The following is a 19,529-nucleotide window of genomic DNA, read 5'->3' as shown; positions in this document are numbered from 1 at the left end:
ACTCATGAGTAACTGAGAGCTATTATGGCAAATTCTGGGACATTTTTCAGAAGTGAAGGCAGCTGAGAGCTCTAATCAGTTGATCACATATTTAGCAGAAAATTGCCAAAAAGCTGTTGCTACTACTTAGCATGCTAGCATGCTGGCTACTGCCATTCTGCCATTGGTTTGGGTAGGTGCACTGCTCTTTCCTGTATACCACTTTGCTGAACTTGCATCGATAGTTGCACTCTTTTGCAAAAGGTGTCCATTAGCAGTCTGTGTAAGAGAAATGGGAGAGTACTGCTGTGGGCTTCACATTTATTCTGTTCAGAATAAATAATGCTGAAGTTGGATGTGGAGATGATATGCTAGTGATGAATGTGTTTTTGTGAATCTGATAGGACATAAGTGATGGCAGCCAGTCTGGAGCCTCGGCAGACCAGGTGCTGAAAATGTATACACTGTGTTAATGAGTAACAATGAAACTGTGCTTATCAACAGAGACAGCATCTTATTTTGCATATCTATCGGTGTGAGTGAGTATACTGTAGAGAGAAACATGGCTAGCTGTGAAGGCTTGCATCTCTAGGCAGTCTCCACAGCAAGGCAAATTCCAGTGTAAAAATGGAGTTTAGAAGCTAACAAGTAAAATTTAGTCACATTTTATAATCTGTTTTCAGTGCAATCAAACTAACTCTTACATTACTAACTCCAGCAGATAAAGTGTCAGTATATGTACCACCTTAGGAAGCATTTGGATGCATGCAGAGCTGCATTCTGCAATTATACTTGGCAGCAATGAATGTGGACTAGATAAGCGTATTGTCTCCATCTGCCAGTCTCTTATGATGTCTTTTGTGAGCCAGCTATTTAAATTTATATTTGCCCCTCACTACAGTAGCGGAAAACTAACTAATATTAAAAAAAAAAAAAAAAAACTTCAGAACTGTACTAGAAAATAATGCCATGGTTTCTGAAAGATATTGTGCTGCAGGATTAAACTTGTATTACAGAATTGTTCATCTACCACACACCAGACTGCCCATGCATTATTTGTATTTGTCTCTCTTTCTCTGTCCACAATTCCTACACAATTTGTAGTCCATCTTCCCTGTTGTATCACAAACCACTGCCCTTCCACCATGCCTTGAGGATATATAGAATATCCATTCTCCTCCTTCCCATTATGTCATTCCATTTCCAAGCTGCATTCTGTCAGGGAGTCTGTACTCAGTGTAGCAATCCATTGTTAATTTTTGGTGTGGTGCTTGGCTTTACATCCAATGTTTGCAGAGCTAGCCCACTTAAACCAAGCTAGACATCTGGATACCACACAGCCAGTAGCTTTTTAACCCAGGGCTTTGGGATTTTATGGCCAACACACACTGGATGATAGAGGTGCATAGGCCCCTTCTGTTAGCACGAGTCCCTGCTAGAGGTTTGAGTTGACAGGGTCCTCAACCCACTTAGCACCAACCAGCAAATATCCATGCCTTCTTTTTGCAGCATTAGTTTAATCAAATCACCTAGAACAAACTTACACCACTAAGTGGCTAGCCCTCATGTAACACATGGTCTGTTTTCCATATTTTTCTGTCTAGAAGGGTACTGCACACTAAAGTTTATGTCTAAAGAAATTTGAGCACCCCCCCCCCATTAAATACCACCTAGAGTCTGTGCTGCTGCCAGTGACTCCATTTAGTTTGAGTGTACTTTATCATATCTCTCAAGTTTTCCTGAGAGAGCTGTGCTTTTGAACCCAGTAACTTCCATTCTTAAGAAATAAAGGTCCTGTGTGTTTTTGGGAGGTGGGAGGAAACCCACATATACAAAGTAATAACATGGACACTCCACACAGACCATGCTCCTATATCAGGACTGAACCCTGGACCTTGTGTCTGAGATAAAGACCTTGACAATTTCACACTATAATAATAATAATTATTATTATACATGATACCATACGTGTATGTAAAATGCACACTTTTGTGTGAGTACAGTTTTTTTATGTTTTCAATTCAGCCCACTTTAAGTAGGCTGGCCTTTTTATCATTTGCAGTGGGTTCCAGAAGCATCCCCAGTGTAGTCCACGTATTGGTATTCTTGCTTACGTAACGACCATTTTAAAAGCTAAGCTGCCTTTGAACTGTTAGATCTTGGTATTTCAGGTGAATTAGTCCCTGCCTATGTGGATAGCTCTACTCCTGGATTACAGTTTTGTTAGTGCATGCACTAACTGAATGTAAAATAGAGGAGTCTGATCTGAATTGCTACTGTAACTGTCTTTTTCCAAGAACCTTTATTGTGTAGTATTCTGTGGTAAGCTAATAGAGGCTTGCTCTATGTATTGCGCATGAAAGTAAATAGGTTATTTGTTCAAAGATTGCTGTGCATACTTTTGTGTTAGTACTTTTATTCTAACAGGAAAAAAAAAAACTTGGGGGGGGCGGTCATATTTGTCTGTAACTTAAAATATGGCACTTTGTACGCTTTCAGCAAAGAACAACAGAGTGAGATGTTTTGTATTTTATTTGACCAAATTTTGTGCTTTGTTTTGTAACTCAGAGCCGGGCAACAACAATTATAAACATGGCTGAAAAAGAGGGCAGCACACGAAGGATTCTTGTGACTGGTGGCTCTGGGTTGGTTGGTAAAGCCATTGAAAGGATAGTGAATGAAGGAGAAAAGAGACCAGATGAGACCTGGATCTTCCTTTCATCCAGAGATGGTGATCTGACGTGAGTTAACGTTAGTATTATTGTTGGCACTGTTTGTGTTGGTCTTTGCTTAAACAAGAATTCATTATAATGAAAACAAGCTTTTGAAATGTTAACGCTGCTGAAACTGTGTTTTCAGTAGTCTTGTCAGTGCAGCAGTTATCATACCAGAGTAGAAGAAACTAATGTTATAGTAGTGAAATATGTATGTACAGAAAGTGTCTAATACAAGGGGACTACATTGACCAGCACCCTTCCAGTATAACAACTGCGAGATCACATGACTTGAAGAAAAGAGATCCTTTTAAACAGGAGAGGCATCCTTAACTGTAGGACTAATGCCACTGGCCTTAAGAATGCCTGGCAGATACTTCCCCAGCTGCTGAGCACCATCCCCCCATTATATTTTATGCAGCATGGTGCATAGTCTCTGCAGATCATCTTTGACATTTCTCTAGCCAGATGGCGAAAGGTGGTCCCAGGTTGTGTGTGTGTGTTTTCTTTATTATTGCTGGAAGATTGTTGGCAGAAAACTATTGATGTTGTTTCCCCATTATTCATTCTGACTCCGTCTGGCAGATTTTACTCTGCTGTTATGAATTTCCAGTTTCTTTCAGACCTAGGCCTGTTTTTATTTTCAAGAAATGTAAATGTTCTACACGTGTGCTTGTTGTGGGGAAAATTCCACACAGGTGACAAGCAGATTTGTTCTTGTACTATTTAAGAGGTGCTTGCAGGTGTCTGCTGTGCAGGAAGTTCAGTAAGGTAGGTGAATTGTTCTGATGGATGCTTTCTGCCATGGGAAAATCCTTTTGGCTAGCTGTAGTCAGAGCTGCCCTCTGTTTTACCGTTCCTGTCATAGATATGAATGGACTGGCAGACGGTGTACTGATGGTTCAGTGCAGGGGGTATGATGCCGCATCCTGTGGTCTTCACCCCAGTTCTTAAGAACAAAAATTCATTTTTGGCCTTGTCTCCTTCCCTAATTTTTCTTACACCTTTACTGCTATTGCTGGTGCTGTAGTACCACCGCTGGCCAACAGGTTATTGTCCCTGTTATTCATAGTGCCAGCTGTGGTGCTAGGGCATACATTGGTGCTGTATTCCACAATACGATGGCATTTTATGTAATTATTTAATCTGTGTCAATGCAGACTGTGTTGACACTGACTCCCTCTGTATCCAGTGGCAGTTGCTGGGTTCTCAGAGCTAGTGTCTGCATCAGCCTTTCTGGCATCAGTGCCAAGCTAGTCAGTAACATGTGGTCTTTTTTGCTTTAAATTAACTGGCTCAAGGACCTTACAAACTCTCGTTAATGTTAATAGGCTTTCACATTGTCTTCCTCTCTCTTGATTTCTAATTGCTGGAAATTCCATATCTCCAAATTTTGATGTATATTTTTTTCTTTAGCTACTAGAGCATCTGTTTTGCACACAGCCGTGTGTTGCTTATCAAGTTCCTCGTCTTATTGACCTATTTAATATTTAAATTTCCCTCATTCCTCCATAGTAGCTCAGTAACCATGGATGTGCAGTTCTTAACTCTCTCTGTGGCTAGTCTAGTTGAGATGGGTGTTCTGAGGCATTTGTAGCAGTTGCTTCATGCACACTGACAATCCACTTAATAAAAGCGGTAAAAGTATTCAAGAAGTGTAAATACACTAATGCTGGAGGCAAAACTCTCTCTAATACAACCAAAACTAAACCTATAGAGTTTGTCAATGACACTTACACCACACCTACTGCACAGGGTAAAGACAACGCATAAAGCTACTCCTGCTGAGGCACTGTCAGGTAATCTTTCTGAAACACTAAGACCTCCTGCACAGTACAGTCAAAAAAAAAGTTCCTTGGCCATCACATAAATACTCCATTAAAACACCACCCACAGCTACACATAGTAACACTGTATCCAATGCTTCCACTGCTAAGCCTTTAAGGCAAACAAGCACACAGGCAAATTTACTGGTCATTGATGATTCTATAGTGAGGCACACCAATGTCCCTCCTCATCAGACGGAGTAAGGAGAGAGTCATGGTTAGCTGCCTTTCCAGGGCTAGGATCCATCAAATCACAAAGGCACTTGGGTCATTGAACCACAGGTGCTGGTATGACTCTGTCATAGTTCATGTAAGTGTTTAATGACAGGAGAGGTACCTCCCTTGACCATATGAAATGAGGCATGATTGAGCTTGCTGATTGTGTTTCAGGCAGATATGAACCTAGCCTTGAACAGCATACTACCTTCTCAAAGGATGATGCCATGTTACCAATAGAAAATGATTGGTTTTAACAATTATCTTGGCTTCTGGTGTCAGTTCAAGGGGCATAATTTTTGACGTGGGAAGAAATGGTTGACAGAACATGCTGCTTTGTCAGAGGTGGTCTGCAGTTATCGTCTCTAGGCTTTCGGATATTGGTAAAGGACTTTTTTACATGCCAGCCTGATAAACCTACCAACTTAACTGTATCTATGAAGGAATATCTGAAGGTGATACTGCTCCATGCTAGAAATCATAACAAACTCTACTCCTGCAAGCTTTCCTTTCCCTGGAGAGTGTAGACATCTGTGTTGTAATGGAGACATGGTTTAAAGTTGTGGAGAGTACCCCAGCAATGCAAGGTTATAATGCCTTTCACACCTTTAGACCAACTATTGCACAGGAGGGAACTTAAGGTGGAAGAGTCTCTGTGTTAAAAACCAGCCCCCCCATCTAGACTAAAGTGCATGACCCAGTGGAACTCGTACATATGCAACTCACCATAAACCGGGTGTCCTACCATATCTTTGCAACCTATAGGTCCCCCTCCATGTCCCAGGAAACCCATACTACTGTCTCAATGTACATGCGTCTGTCACCGTTCATTCCAATATGATAGTCATGGGGGATCTTAACTACCCCTCTGGAGATTTTGAATCCTTTACCACTTCTAATGCACAAGCTCCGCGATTCCTAAACTTTAATACAAACATCCTGGAACCGTTTGTGCATTCTCCTACCAGGGGTACCAGTAGCTTGACTTTGACCTCCCATGTTTGCGAGTACAGTACTTATTTACAAAATCTTTAAGCAGCCATGTTGATGGCTGTATAGAGCGAGCTGTGCCCACTCGTGTGAAGAATAAGGCAAACTCAAGAGACAAGCCACCCTGGTGAAATCGCAGTATCAATCGGTGATACAATAAAAGAAAAAAATCTTGGCCAAATGTAGGAGGAATAAAGCTATGCATACTAAAAGCCCCCTGACCAATCTAAATGGGTAGCTAAGATGGTTAATTAATACTTCAAAGGCTAAATTTGAAGATAAAAATAGCCTCTCAGGCAAAGGACAACCGGAAGGATTTCTACAGCTTTGTCTGAAACCTCAGGGAATCTACACAACAATGTGCAGAACTTTTATTGTAATGGCATCGCCCACACTGAACCAGAGGCCATTGCCAATTATTTGGTCGACAGCTTCATCTCAAACCCCCCCCCCCCCCAGTAGTCCAAAGGATTGCCACATACCACAATTCCCCCAACCCATTACTAGGAAACAGGTCATCAGTGCACTTTCCAAGGCCAAAACACTGCATCAATGGGCCTCTAACATCCAGAGATGTTTAATAAATAGCATGAAACATGACATCTCTGGTCCACTTGAATCACTTTTCAGTTGGTACCTTCAGTCAGGTTTTGTGCCCAAGAAATGGAAGATGGCTGCTGGCATTCCCCTACACAGATGAGGTCCAACCACTGACATGGGTAACTATAGGCCCATAAGTCTTACCAGCCTCATTGTAAGGCCATGGAAAGGATCATCATGGACATGAGAAATGAGAGGTCTAACCATTAATCTGGGTAACTACAGGACCATAGGTCTTACCAGCCTCATATGTAAGGCCATGGAAAGAATTGTGATGGATATGTGAAATGAGGACACGGGTAACCTGCAAATGCTTTACCCATCACAGTTCAGCTTTGATGAAAGAAGGTCATGTCTATTAAAAATGGTGGACTGTTTTGAGATGGCCACCAAAGCACTGGATGAAGGTAAGACTGTGCACACAGCTTACCTTGACCTGGCCAAGGCTTTTGTTAAAAAAAAATCCCACTTGAGTGTTATAGCCAAGCTCACTAATTTAGGTATAAACCCTTTTATCACCTTCCGGATGGCCAGCTGGCTCATTGATAGGACCCAGGAGGTCAAAATAGATGAGTCCACTTCCACCACGGAACGGGTTATATGCTGCATTGGATATAACAGACGCCCAGCTTTCAAAACTTCAGGGCACCTTCCAAGAGCCCAAATCTGTAGTCGGCTCAGGTTAAAAAGACAAATTTGGGCAACAAACCCTTTCCTGCTTCTGAAGAGACTGTTCCCTATCGGACTTCAAAGGATTGACAGTCTGCTTGTGCTATTTCATTGTGGGCAAGATAAATTCCCTTTGGGGAAACATTCCACATATTACTTTTAATGTTCTAATGTGCTTTCCTGTGTGGGAAAGTACATTTTAAGTTAGGAGTATGTGTTTTCATTGAATGTGATGTGACTTTGCTGTACTTTTTAAAAGGGGGAGAGCATTTTTGTGTTTGGCAGTTTAAAAGTTGATTTAAATATTCTAAAACTTTCTCCTGTGGAGAAACCTGTGTTTTAAATTACTTTTTAGGTCTGATAGTGTTAGTGTTTTTTTTTTGACACTGCTTTTAATTGACAACAGTGAATTTGTGCTATTTTTGAAATTTCACTGGCTTGTGTTGCCGTGACACCATTTTTGGCTTTACCATGGAACAAACTACTGTTCCCATGGTTGGCCTTCTTCCAGCCACAAAAAGAAAGTTAACTAAACAGTCTTTGCCACCACAACTGGCTAGCATTTTGCTGCAGCCACAGGTGGGTGACTTTGCTATGGCCAAATCTGGTTCCTCAGACATTTATCTTCCTCAGATCACACTGGTGTTGCCCATACAGCTACTATGGATTGGGGGGCTAGCCATGTCCTCTGCAGCTGTCGGGGTTCACTTTTCTTGGTGTTGAGAGAAGAACCGAGAAGGTGGCCCTGCTTAACCAGAATGTTTGGACCATCCCTGGGGAAGCTATAGCTGACATTAAAAATCATGTTTGTCCTAATTTTGCTGTCGGAAAGAAAGAGCATGTATTTACTCCTCAAATTTATTTGGATAGGAGTAGTTTACTGGGACTGGCTCAGGTTTAATTCTGGCTATGGATCCTCCTTGCAAAGTCGTTTCTGGTAAAAGAGAGGGATGCCTCTTTTTCTGAAGAGTTTCAAAATTCTGAATCCGAACAGGAAGATAACAGGGTTGTAGTTGGGGTTTTCCCCTGGCTTTCTGATTCAGACTCTTGGGAGAGCTTATTTTCTGATTTCTCCCTGTGAGGGTTTCTGTTTCTCTGAGACTGTTGCTAGAATGCCCCAGGTGTTTTCATTGGGCGGACACTGAGGTTTCCAGTACTTCAGAAAATACTATGAGCTGTTGCAGAAGGATTTTCCGGAGCCAACACCCATTCCTCCTATCTTATCTACTTTACAGACAGTAAGACACACATCCTTATCAGCCAGCTGTCCCTAAAATGGCAAATAGGATGTGTAAAGTTCCTTAGTCTGTTAAATTTTTATACACTATTCCCAAACCTGACACAGCAACTATGGCCTTAGTTGACTGTACTACTGGTAAGCACTTAGTTTTTCCAATCCTAATCTTTCTAAAAAGATGGCAAAATTGTTGATGGGTATAGGGAAGATAATGTATACTTCTGCAACTTTTGGGTTTTAGAATTTTAAATAGTCAAGCTCGTATGTTAGTTTGTTCTGACATATTGTGAAAGTATGAGGAATAACAAGAAAAAACAACTTCGGTACAGAGACATGGCCGACATAAAAGAAAACCTGTTTAATAAATCGGTTAGCGCTTTCACACCCAGATACTACTTCAGACCAATCGGCGAAAGGAGTCAAACACACTTTTATAGTTGAACTCGGTTACATATTAGCTAATGAAACAACATTCCATTAAGACATACTTATGTTCAAGAACCCTTACCTCTTAGTGAAGGAGCTCCATAGATTTTAAAATGGGCTTCTAAGAAACCCTTCCATTCAGCCCGGGAAATTTATCTGCCTGCAGGTTAATTATCTACCACAATTCCCTTCTCTCAGTATAATTCCTAAATTCACCTTGACGTGAGCTCTCACCATTTCCACTACGATAGATTTAAAGCTATGTGAAGGCCGACACTACAATGCATGTTTAGCTAGAGCACTGCTTGTCTCCCACCCGGGTGTTGTAAAGATGCTTCCCTCATCCTCTCAAAAAGAGAACGATTAGTTTTACCTATGTAAAAACTCTTGCACACTTTGCAAGAGGGAAGGTAAACTATGTTTGATGTATGACAGTCAGCTGACGCTCTACGTAATGCCTGTGGAGGGGTGAATAAATACATTACATGTATTATTGTACATGCAGAAGTTAAATCTGTAGCATCTCCTTGTACCCTGTGTACCATGACAAGCAACTGTAAACACATGATTAGTTCTATAACACAACTGTCTCTACGTCATGTTCTTATACCTAATATGCGGTCAGTCTCCTACTACATTTCCAATCAAATTGTCTATCTAGAGGATAGATCAATTGAACTTGATGACTCTACGTATCACCTGTGTGACACTACTGTAATACAGCGTGATAGGTGCAGTTTTCCAATCTAGCACCCTGGGTCCCCCAGAAGTCGCATCACCCCCCCCCCATGGTCCTAAATGCTTCAGAAAAATAAGGTCTTGCCCTCTCAGTTCATAAACTCACTGCTTCCCTACATGCATTGTCTATTTATTTGGGTCTATATCCCCCTCTCCTCAAAATCTCAAGGTAGAAAAATCTCTTAAAAAAAAAAAAAAAAAAAAAAATTAGGCAACCATTGAAATAGTGGAATGACCAGATATCAACAATCAAATAGCAAGACAATTATCAAATGATTATGTAAACAATCCTGTATAAGGGAGCAAACAGTTTTTTGTCAGTGTAACATGTTCTTCAGTAATCAGTGCATAAACTGCCATATCTGATAGCATCCTATTAATCATCTCTGTAATAAGAGTAATCTGGAACAACTACAGCCTCTCCCTTATTAGCTGATGTAATAACTATATCCGTATTGCACAATTCCAACAATGCTTCTCTTTTGGCCTTAAGAGCAATTTTTATAATGTAACTAAGTCGTATTAGTTTCAGGAAAATGTTAAACAAAATTAAAAACTCGCACTTTCTACAAAAAGTTTCCAAAACCGGATGCAATGATGGCTGAAAGACACTAGGTTTCCAAAAATTAGAATAGCCAGACTCAACAGAAATATTTTCAGCATCACATTCCAAGCAAATAATCTGAAGTCAACAACAATGTCAGTAAAATCTGATGCCTGCACTGGTATAAAAGATAGACCACATTCCAATAAAGAAATTTAAGTACATGTCAAATGCTTACTGGAAATGTTCAAAACTATGGACTTTTGCTCGTTGCAGAAAATGCTTTGGTGCCAATGACTGTAGTACCTTTGTAGGCTGCTGCCCTGAGTGATCTGTCCTTGTCCTTCATATCCATTTGCTTGATTGGTAAAGGGAAGGGAAGAACAGGATAATCCTGCTGCAAAGAACTCTGCTGTGAGAAAGTATGAGGAATGTTTTATCTACAGGTTCTTCTTATGAAGACAAATCTGCTTTTAAATAACTTAGTTTCTTCTATTGCACTCTTTGAGGTTTGCTTGGCTGAATTCCAGGAACCTTCCAGATGAAAGCATCTAGATCCAAGGAAGTTATTGTTCCACTGCATTTGGCCTTCATCAGACCTATTATCAATATCCCCCTTTGGTGTGTACCTCGCCAGGTGTATCCAATAAATGGAACATCCACAGAGGTTCCTCACTAAAAGAATACAGGGCGTAAGTAAAAATGTTCTATGCAGACAGCCTTAAGGCCCTATCCCTGTATTCTGCCTCCTACAGGCTGTTGAGGGGAGAGCTATGCCTGGTATACAGGGCATTATCAGACCCCACTCTGATGGATCTCCTGCACATCAACAAAACAAACAGCACCAGAATTCTTCATTCTAAAGACTTAACCCTTGCCTGTGATATAAATAGGACCTGCTGGAGAGACTGGTATGTATCCTAGAGACTACCCTGTCTCTGGAACAGGCTACCCATCCATGTGAAGCCGAGTTCCTCCTAACCCAATTAATCTATAACTTGGACAACTGGAAGGGGAACAGGAAATTCATCCAATGTTTGGCACCTATATCTAATGGCAGGCATTCTGTAAATGGTTGTCTCCCAGGCCCCTGATTGTAAATGGTTCAACTACCAGGCCCCTGCTTACACTTTTATCAAGGGTACCAGAACTTTAGAACTTGCCAGAGATTCGGAATGCATGGCTAGGCCTAAAAAAGCCCATGTTGTATTTAGCCATTAAATGCCTATGATGTAAAAATGAGATTTTAAATTCTTCTTTGGATAGAGATTAATGTTGGGTCCCTGTCCTGCAAAGGTGGTGAAATGGGCTGGCTGAACCAGGGAATCCATAAGATTTTTCAGGGGTTTTTTTGCCAAAACTGGATAAGGAGAAAGGAAATCCCTTGGATATTTGGAAAAATAAAACGGAATAAAAAGTCTCAACAGAGTTCCGGTAAGCAGACATTTAAGATGTGGCAAGGAGGTTTCAAAAAGAAGTCTGAAACCTCCCAAAAACAAAGGACAGTCAAATAGTCTGGCTGTTCAAGAGTCCTTGTGACCCCCTCCCACCCTGCCTCCTTTTCTCTTACAGAAAGTTTGAATTTACATTTTGTCTTTTGCAACAGCTTGTTTCTGACAGATGGGCTCTGAAAATCCTTCATCGGGGTTAAAGATGGCAATGGGTGGAAATTCCTCCTTTTCTAGGGGGGGGGGGGATCATTCCTCATTCCGCAGATTCAACTTTTTTGTTTCCACCTGTTCTTTATCACATGATGTCCCAAGGAGTGATAGAACCAGTCCCTCCTTCCTAGGTGGGAAAGGGGTTTTATTCAAGGATGTTCCTAATGCCAAACAAAGAAAATGCTCGGAGGCCAGTTCTGAATCTTTCTGTCCTAATTCTGTTTGTGATAATGCCTAATTTTAAAAAGGTGTCACTTCACAACCGTGTTACGTATTCTAACTCTTTCAAGTTTCCTGGTGTAACTAGACTTAAAAGATACATATTCTCACATCAATATTCTTCCCGACTTCAGGAGTTTCCTAAAGTTTTGTGTGTCTGGATCACGCTATCGGTTCTCTGCCTTACCCTTTGGACTATCCATTGCAACAAGTGTACACAGACTGTCTAGCTCCAACTGTATCCATATTTTTCCATATTTATGACTTGTTTATCTTTGCAGAACCTTTTTCAAAGTGTCAGGAATCTCTTGCTTGGATGAGAGATCTCTTGCACAAATTGGGATTCCAAGAAAACCTTCAGCAGTTTTTATTTACTCCCTCACACAGGATTGTGTTTCTGGGATGTCAGCTAGACGCCTCAGTTCTAAAGAGTTTTTTTCCACAGGAGGAGAAAAAAAAAAGATCTTTATCTAGATCTGTTTTCTACTCAGACTTCTGTCACTGCAAAGGAGTACTTTCATGATTTTGGGTCCCTTGGCAGCTATGATTTTTATGATTTCCCTGACAAAACTCCACATGAGACAGCTACAGTGGTATCTGAAATCTCTTTGGTCCCAGCATCAACACCCTTTATGTTCTCAGATCCCAGTACTTAAAGTTGTCAGAAGAGAAATATTTGGGTGGAATCAATAGATATCTTAAATCCAGGTCTTCCCTTCTTCCTATATCTAGGACCTCTTCAAGTGGTTACAGGCAATACCACAGTTATGTGGTACTTCAGTAAGCAAGGGGGGCTAAGTTGTATCCCTTTGCAGACTAACCATGTTAGCTTGGGATATAGCTTCCCAGCATAATCTCACTCTACAGGCATCCTACAATTCCATCCGAGCAAAACTGTATGGTACACAGGCTGAGCAGGACCAGTGCAGACCCTCATTAATGGAAAGTAGATCGAGTGTTTTTCCAAACTTTGATCCATATGTGGAGAGAACTTCAAGTAGACTTCTTTACCATCTCTCTGAACAATCAACTGGCAAAGTTATGTTCCAGGACTATTCAAGAGGGCCTGAAAAATGGATGCCTTTTCTTTTCTTTGGGCAGGCAGGTATACCCATGTATACCTTTCCATTAATATCCATAGTACCTGTGAAAATTCAGAAGGAATCCCCCCCAAGAACATTGGTGACTTCCTTCTGACCAAGGCAGCCCTAGTTCTCCCTTTTTTGGAAATGGTCAGGGAAAATTACCACAAGTTTCCTCACATAATGGACCTACTCACATAAGAACAGGGGTATTTGATGCAACCTGATTTCAGTCATCTTCTTCAGTTGACTGCCTGAATTGGTAGGGTTTTGATTCCTTTAGGTACCTTTTTTTTTTTTTTTTTTTGAGGACATGCAGTAGGTTCTAATGGAGGCAAAAAAAAGCCTGCTACTGGGAGATCATTAGCGTATGGAAAAGATTTTCTTGTTGGTGAATACAATATCACCAATATCCAGTCAGGGCTACTTGTTCTCTGGTCTTTTGTGACTTCCTATCCTATGGCCTTTCTTATTTGTTTATAAAGGTTCATTTATCAGCCATTTCAGCATATCTTTCCATGGATCCTCCTCTTTCAAGGCAGCGTCATGTCAAAATGTTTTTGAAAGTAATTTTGCATAGAAGGCCTCCAAATAAACTGATGTCCCCTCCTTGGGATCTTAATTTTGTATTAAAGAAGCTAACACTTGCTCCATTTGAACCAGGTAATATGGCTGACTTCAGGTTTTTAACATGGAAAACAATTTTACTGATTGCTTTGACCTCTGCAAGATTTCTGAGTTGTAAGCACTTATGGTAATCAATGTAAAATTGTAATTTTGCTAATGTGCTTTTTGAGCTTTTCTCCCCGGGCCTCCACTGAAAATGGGTGCATGCCCATTCAGATTTTCCCGGTACTCAAATGTCAAATAAAAATATAAGTAAATGGTGAGTCAACTCTACCTCATTTTCTATAGGGACAGGATTTATTAGAGAACTAATCCTCCTTTTATGCTTAAAGTGGTGTCCGAGTTTACTTTAAGCCAAACTATCCATCTCCCTGTTTTTCTTTCTTAATTCTAAAAATGAAGGAGAAAGGATACTCCATACTTTGGATGTCTAAAGGCAACTACGATCTTATCTTGACAGAACTAAATCTTTCAGTTCTTGGGCTCAATTGTTCACATCTCTTAAAAGTAAAAAGAAGGGACAGCCTGTGTCAAAACAGACCCTTTCCAAAAGGTTGCCTTAGGCTATAACCTTTTTGTTATTCTCACCATGACAAATCTTTTCCAGGCAGGGTTAAGGCGGTCTCTGCTAGTCCCTTGGCTTCATCTTTGATTTTGGGAAAAGCTGAATTCTAGTAGTTATCTAGAAGTTGCTGCTTGGCCCTCTGTACATACTTTTACAAAAGCTCTATGAGCTAGATTCCCTCCCTAGGTCTCAAACCAGGTTTGTTAGGACCATTCTCCAGGATTTCCTTGACCCTTCTCCTTCCTCCTCCCAAATATAGTTAGCTGTGTTGATTTAGCTATATAGCTAAGGCTACTCCAGCAGTGATGAGTTCAACTGTACTATTTTCTTCATTTTTATTATAACAGTAAACATTTAAATGATCACTGCTGCAGTAGCAGTTCCCTCCCTCTGTTGCACTTGTGTTGTTGTGTTTTTATTTATTTATTTTTTATCAAAGTGTGGACACTTATTTTTCATTATTTCTAGCATTCTCCTTTCTGAGCTTAACCTTCCTGTCCCTGGTGGTAGGAAAGCTCTGAAGGACTTCATACTTGAACTTCTCTTTTAGTCCGATCAGCTCCAGCTGCTAGACAGTTTTGGGCAGGTGGAAGGTGCCCTGGAGTTTTGTCAGCTGGCCGGCTGTAATATCCTTTATTAGGATATAACCCCATATAGCTAAGGCTACTGCAGCAGTGATCATTCGAACATCTACTGTTACAGTATGTTCTTCTTACACGACTGTACTTTTCTTCCATTTCTCAGGTTTATGATGGTGTATATAATGACATCCAGGGCTGTTGCCACTGGTACTGTGTTGAGGTGGTTCTTAAAACCTCCAATATGATGTAAAAAATAAGTTACACCTTTGTGTACGGTTTGTCTGTTTAGGTTATCCAAAAATGTGATGAGAGTGGTAAGCTGATATAGTGAGTGTCTGATTTTCAGCTCTTCTTTAAATTTTCCAGTATTTTTCTGCTCCTTTGTCCAGTTTTGGCAAGAAACAAAATGGATTGGTCTCGGCAAAATGCTGGTAAGCAGATGTTTAAAAGTTACTTGTTTCCATTGTTCTCCATCCAGATTTCAGACATTTCCTAATGTTTTTGTGCATCTGGATCTCATTGTCCATTTCCTGCCCTACCCATTGGGCTATCCACTGCTCAAAGGGTATTCCCAAAGTGTCCAGCTGCAGTTGTGGCACACTGTAGGCTACAGGCTGTCATAATTTTTCCACATTTAGACAACTCTCTTATCTTTGCAGAGTATTTTTTGAAGTGTCAGGAATCTCTTACTTGGTTCATAGATTGGTACTAGGCTATCGGCCCTAGGGCCTATACAACCCTAGCCATAACAATTCCCTGGACATTTCTTCCCATAATATTTACTTCCCTGGATCCCTGTGTAGCAGGGCAACTGACATGATCCCCGGGGTGAATTTCCTGTCGCTCATCCAATCATCAAGGTTCCTTTTGAAGAGGACCAAGGAGGCGCTCTGCTTGACATCTATGGGCAATCTGTTCCATAGTATGGGGAGTCTCTTGGTCAGGAACTTATTTCTCCAGCATGTTTTATTCATTGTAATGACAAGGTTTATATCCCTTGAGCGTGTGGCTCTGAGGGATTGGGATTTCTTTAAGTGGAACATGTCCAACAGCTCAGGGTTTGACATGGCCTTGTATGTTAAGCAGAGATCGCCTCTGAGTAGATGATATGCCACAGAGCATAGCTGGAGGTTTTTTAAACAGTCAGCATATGGCATCTGCTTTAGGCCTGTGATTCTTTTAGTGAGGTATTTGAGGCTTTTACAGCTGTTGCAGATGTCTTGTGAGGTACATACCAAAAGGGGGCGACAGATCTGTCGACTGGGATTCTAAGAAAGCATTCAGAAAACTTTTTTACTCTATCACACAGGATTGAGTTCTGGGGTGTCTACTAGACACATACAGTATACAATGGGGATGTTAGAAAGTTATATGTCAAAAATCCCAGAGTGGCCAGATTCTTTACTATCCCTAAAATACACAAAAACCTCATGAATCCACCCGGACGCCCCATAGTTTCGGGGAAAGGTAGTTACTTACAGAATGTAGGTATATTTTTGGATTCCTTATTAAAGGGTTACTTAGAAAGGGTACAATCTCATGTTAAGAACAGTGAAGAGGTGTGTTCTAAGGTTAGTAATATAGCATGGGGTAAAGATTTCTACTGGGCTAGTGTAGACGTTAAATCTTTATACACTAGCATTAACAGGTTCCACGGTTTAAAAGCAGTGGAAAAAATGTTAGGGGATGGACCCAGAACATTTTTTATCATCAGTTTGTTGGACTTTTGTCTCACGCACAATTGTTTTGAGTTTGAGGGTAAGCATTTTTTGCAAAAAGAGGGTACAGCTATGGGGGCGGCCTTTGCGCCCTCATATGCTATTTTATTCATGGCCCATTTTGAAAACAGTTATATTTATCCCTCTCTTTTTTACAAAAGCAAGGTTGTCAAATATATGAGGTTTATTGATGACCTTTTATTTTTGTGCAGTGGTGTACCTGAGGAATTCGAAAATTTTGTTTCGGAAATGAAGCAAAATAATTGGGGTTTGGATTTCACTTACACCATAGGGGGCAGAAGTATCCATTACTTGGATGTAGAAATTTATGTGAGCCATGGTGATAAAATTCAGTACAAACCTCATTATAAGAAGACTGCAGCTGAAAATTTTCTCCACGCCTCTAGCATGCACAGTGACTCTTTGATAAGTTCTTTGCCATTTGGTGAGTTCAAAAGAATAGGTAGGCATATTTCAGAGAAAAATCTGATTCCTAAAGAATTTAATAAGGTGGAAGGAAAGTTGATAGAGAGAGGATACTCTGTTCTGAGTGTAAAAAAAGCCAGAAGAAGGGTGGAGAATGAGTTGGGTCTTACCAAAAGGTCCGGTAATAGGGTTAGATTTAGGGGGATAGGGCACTCTGGAAATTTTGAAATTTATGATGAAAATCGTGGTGGGATCAAGGATTTAAATGAAAAAATATTCTTTGTAACCAGATTTTCCCATTTTTCTCAAATATTGAAGGGATTAGTGGATAGATTTTGGCCCATCATTTATGAAGATGAGAAGATAGGAAAACTTTTTCCGTCAAGGGTGACCTTTTCATACAAGAGATATTTTAATCTCAGGGAAATCTTGAATTTCAGAAAGAATGGTAGAGTGGGTGAAGATGACAGAAAGGGAACATTCAGGTGCGGAAAATGTAAGGTGTGTAAGTGGGTTAGGAACTTGGATGGTTCCAAAATCAATGGGGTCAAATACAATGCCACTGAATTTTATGATTGCAATTCAACAGGGGTTGTGTATATCATAGGATGTGGCTGTGAGAGACAAATTTGGTACATAGGACAAAGAAGGGTTAAATTAAGGATTTTGGAACACCTAGGAGATATAAGGCATAAGAGGTTAGAGAGCCCAGTAGGAAAACATTTTTTCGATAATCATGGGGGGGTTCCAGATGGTTTTGTATTCAGTGTTTTAGGTAGACCCAATGTATATGGTAATGAGGCTCTTTTTCGTGAGAAATTACTTTTGATGGAGACTAGGTTCATTCTTAATTTAAAAACCATGTTTCCAAATGGAATGAATATGGAGGTGTAATGTACTTTTTCCATGTAATTTTTCCATATATTTCCCAATATTTAGGAAAAGGGACTGCTTGTAAGGGTCATTTCAAATGAATAATATGTATATATTTTTTATAATAGTATTCATATTTATGTATACATTATTTAAAAAAAGTATTCATGAATTGAGGGTTATTTATTCTCCAGTTAATATGTTGTACAGTTTTGAGTAAAGAAAAAATGCCAAATTTGTTTTATTAAAATAATAAGTAAAAAGAGAGCACATAGTGAATTTAATTGTTTAATTGGGGGATGGTGCATCAATAATTTAATTAAAAAAAATTTGTATAAAAATGGGTGGAGTGTTATGTAAAATGTATTCCAGGAGAAGGCGAAGGCCGAGGTACCAGAATTAAAAAATTCAACTTGCAGCAGTTGGTGTTCTCCTTTTGTATATTGTATGCTTGACTGGTGAAGGAGTGGAGGAATTGTGTCTTTGTGTCTACTAGACACCTCAGTTTAAAGTGGTTTTCTTCTACTGGGAAAACAAGATATTTTTTTTTTTTTTTTTTTTTGCAGAAAACAGAGGAAAAACAAACAGTAAATGCTATAAATGCTTTTAAACGGCTAGTGCACTTGAGTGTGTTAGCCTACAGGTAAAATTAAGCAACAAATAACTTTTTTAAAGGTGCAAAACAGTTAATCAACACAAAAACAGTTTAAATAGAATGCAGAGCTGTATAAACAGGCGAAAATGCAGTCGCTAAGCCGTAAAGAATAAAAAAGCCAGAAAAAAAATACTTAAATCAGGAAAAAGTCACTCTTTTGCTCTCTGCTGCTTGTAGAACTCTGCAGGACACCACAAGGAGTGGTGCTGAGTTGAATATAAGCGAAAAAGCGCGCTAAAGCGGCTTTATTACAGGGGACTGAAAAGAGCTAGGAATTGACCCAAAATGGCCAATAGACTACAAGTTTCTGGCTGGAACCACTCCTCTAGGGACAAATAGGCTGCTCAGTGCTCCCCACTCCCACTGGTGACCAAAGACGCTTCCTTTTATCCAAATAAGGGTATGGAATAGCACAGGAACCAAGACAAAGCCCAGAGATCAGCAAACTCTGAAGACTGGACTATTCTAGTTCAGTAAGGTGGGAAAACAAGATTTGTTTTTTGTTTTTTTTTTGCAGAAAACAGAGGAAAAACAGACAGTAAATGGTATAAATGCTTTTAAACGGCTAGCGCACTTGAGTTTGTTAGCCTACAGGTAAAATTAAGCAACAAATAACTTTTTAAAAGTGCAAAACAGTTAATCAACAAAAAAACAGTTTAAATAGAATGCAGAGCTGTATAAACAGGTGAAAATGCAGTCGCTAAGCAGTAAATAATCAAAAAGCCAGAAAAAAATACTTAAATCAGTTATAGCAAATACAGTTATAACAAATGCTCTGAAATATACTGTGCGTTTCCAAAATGTTTGAGAAGGACAGTCAGAACACAAGAAGGTTCAGGCGAAAGAGAAAAAAAAAAGTTTTGTTTTACTTTTTGAAAGGGAAAAAGGAGGAACAGAAGACCTTATCAAATGTTCTCTCTGTATTAGGCAGAATGAGCTAATGACACTAGACTGGGAGGTGTGTCACAGTAGGGGCGGACAAAATAGCCTACAGACAGCAAGCACTAGAGAGACAAATGAAAGTTTTTAAACAGATAAGGATTTGTGAAGATACTGAATAGACAAAGTGCTTTATATATATTAAATTTTAAAAACAGTAATCTGTAAAAATAATCAAAAAAAAATCAAGATAGTTATATTTTGAGCTCAGTTGCGGTCAACAACTTCTCCAGTCTGCACTGTG

The 19,529-nt window shown here is 39.9% G+C and overlaps 1 protein-coding gene across 1 annotated transcript in view; it reads left to right on the top strand.

Moving 5' to 3' along the window:
• The first annotated feature begins 2,547 nt into the window (after positions 1-2,547).
• Positions 2,548-19,529, top strand: part of GFUS (GDP-L-fucose synthase) — a 651,262-nt gene continuing 634,280 nt past the window's right edge. The window contains exon 1 of the mRNA XM_044067329.1: positions 2,548-2,720. Coding sequence (XP_043923264.1) covers positions 2,572-2,720 — 149 coding nt within the window. The 5' untranslated portion in view covers positions 2,548-2,571. The remainder of the gene's footprint in view (positions 2,721-19,529) is intronic.

This window comes from Protopterus annectens, chromosome 3.part1, assembly GCF_019279795.1.
Source record: "Protopterus annectens isolate FY-2018-M chromosome 3.part1, PAN1.0, whole genome shotgun sequence".
NCBI classification, from domain to species: Eukaryota; Metazoa; Chordata; order Ceratodontiformes; family Protopteridae; genus Protopterus; species Protopterus annectens.
This window is presented reverse-complemented; position numbering and strand designations above follow the sequence as displayed.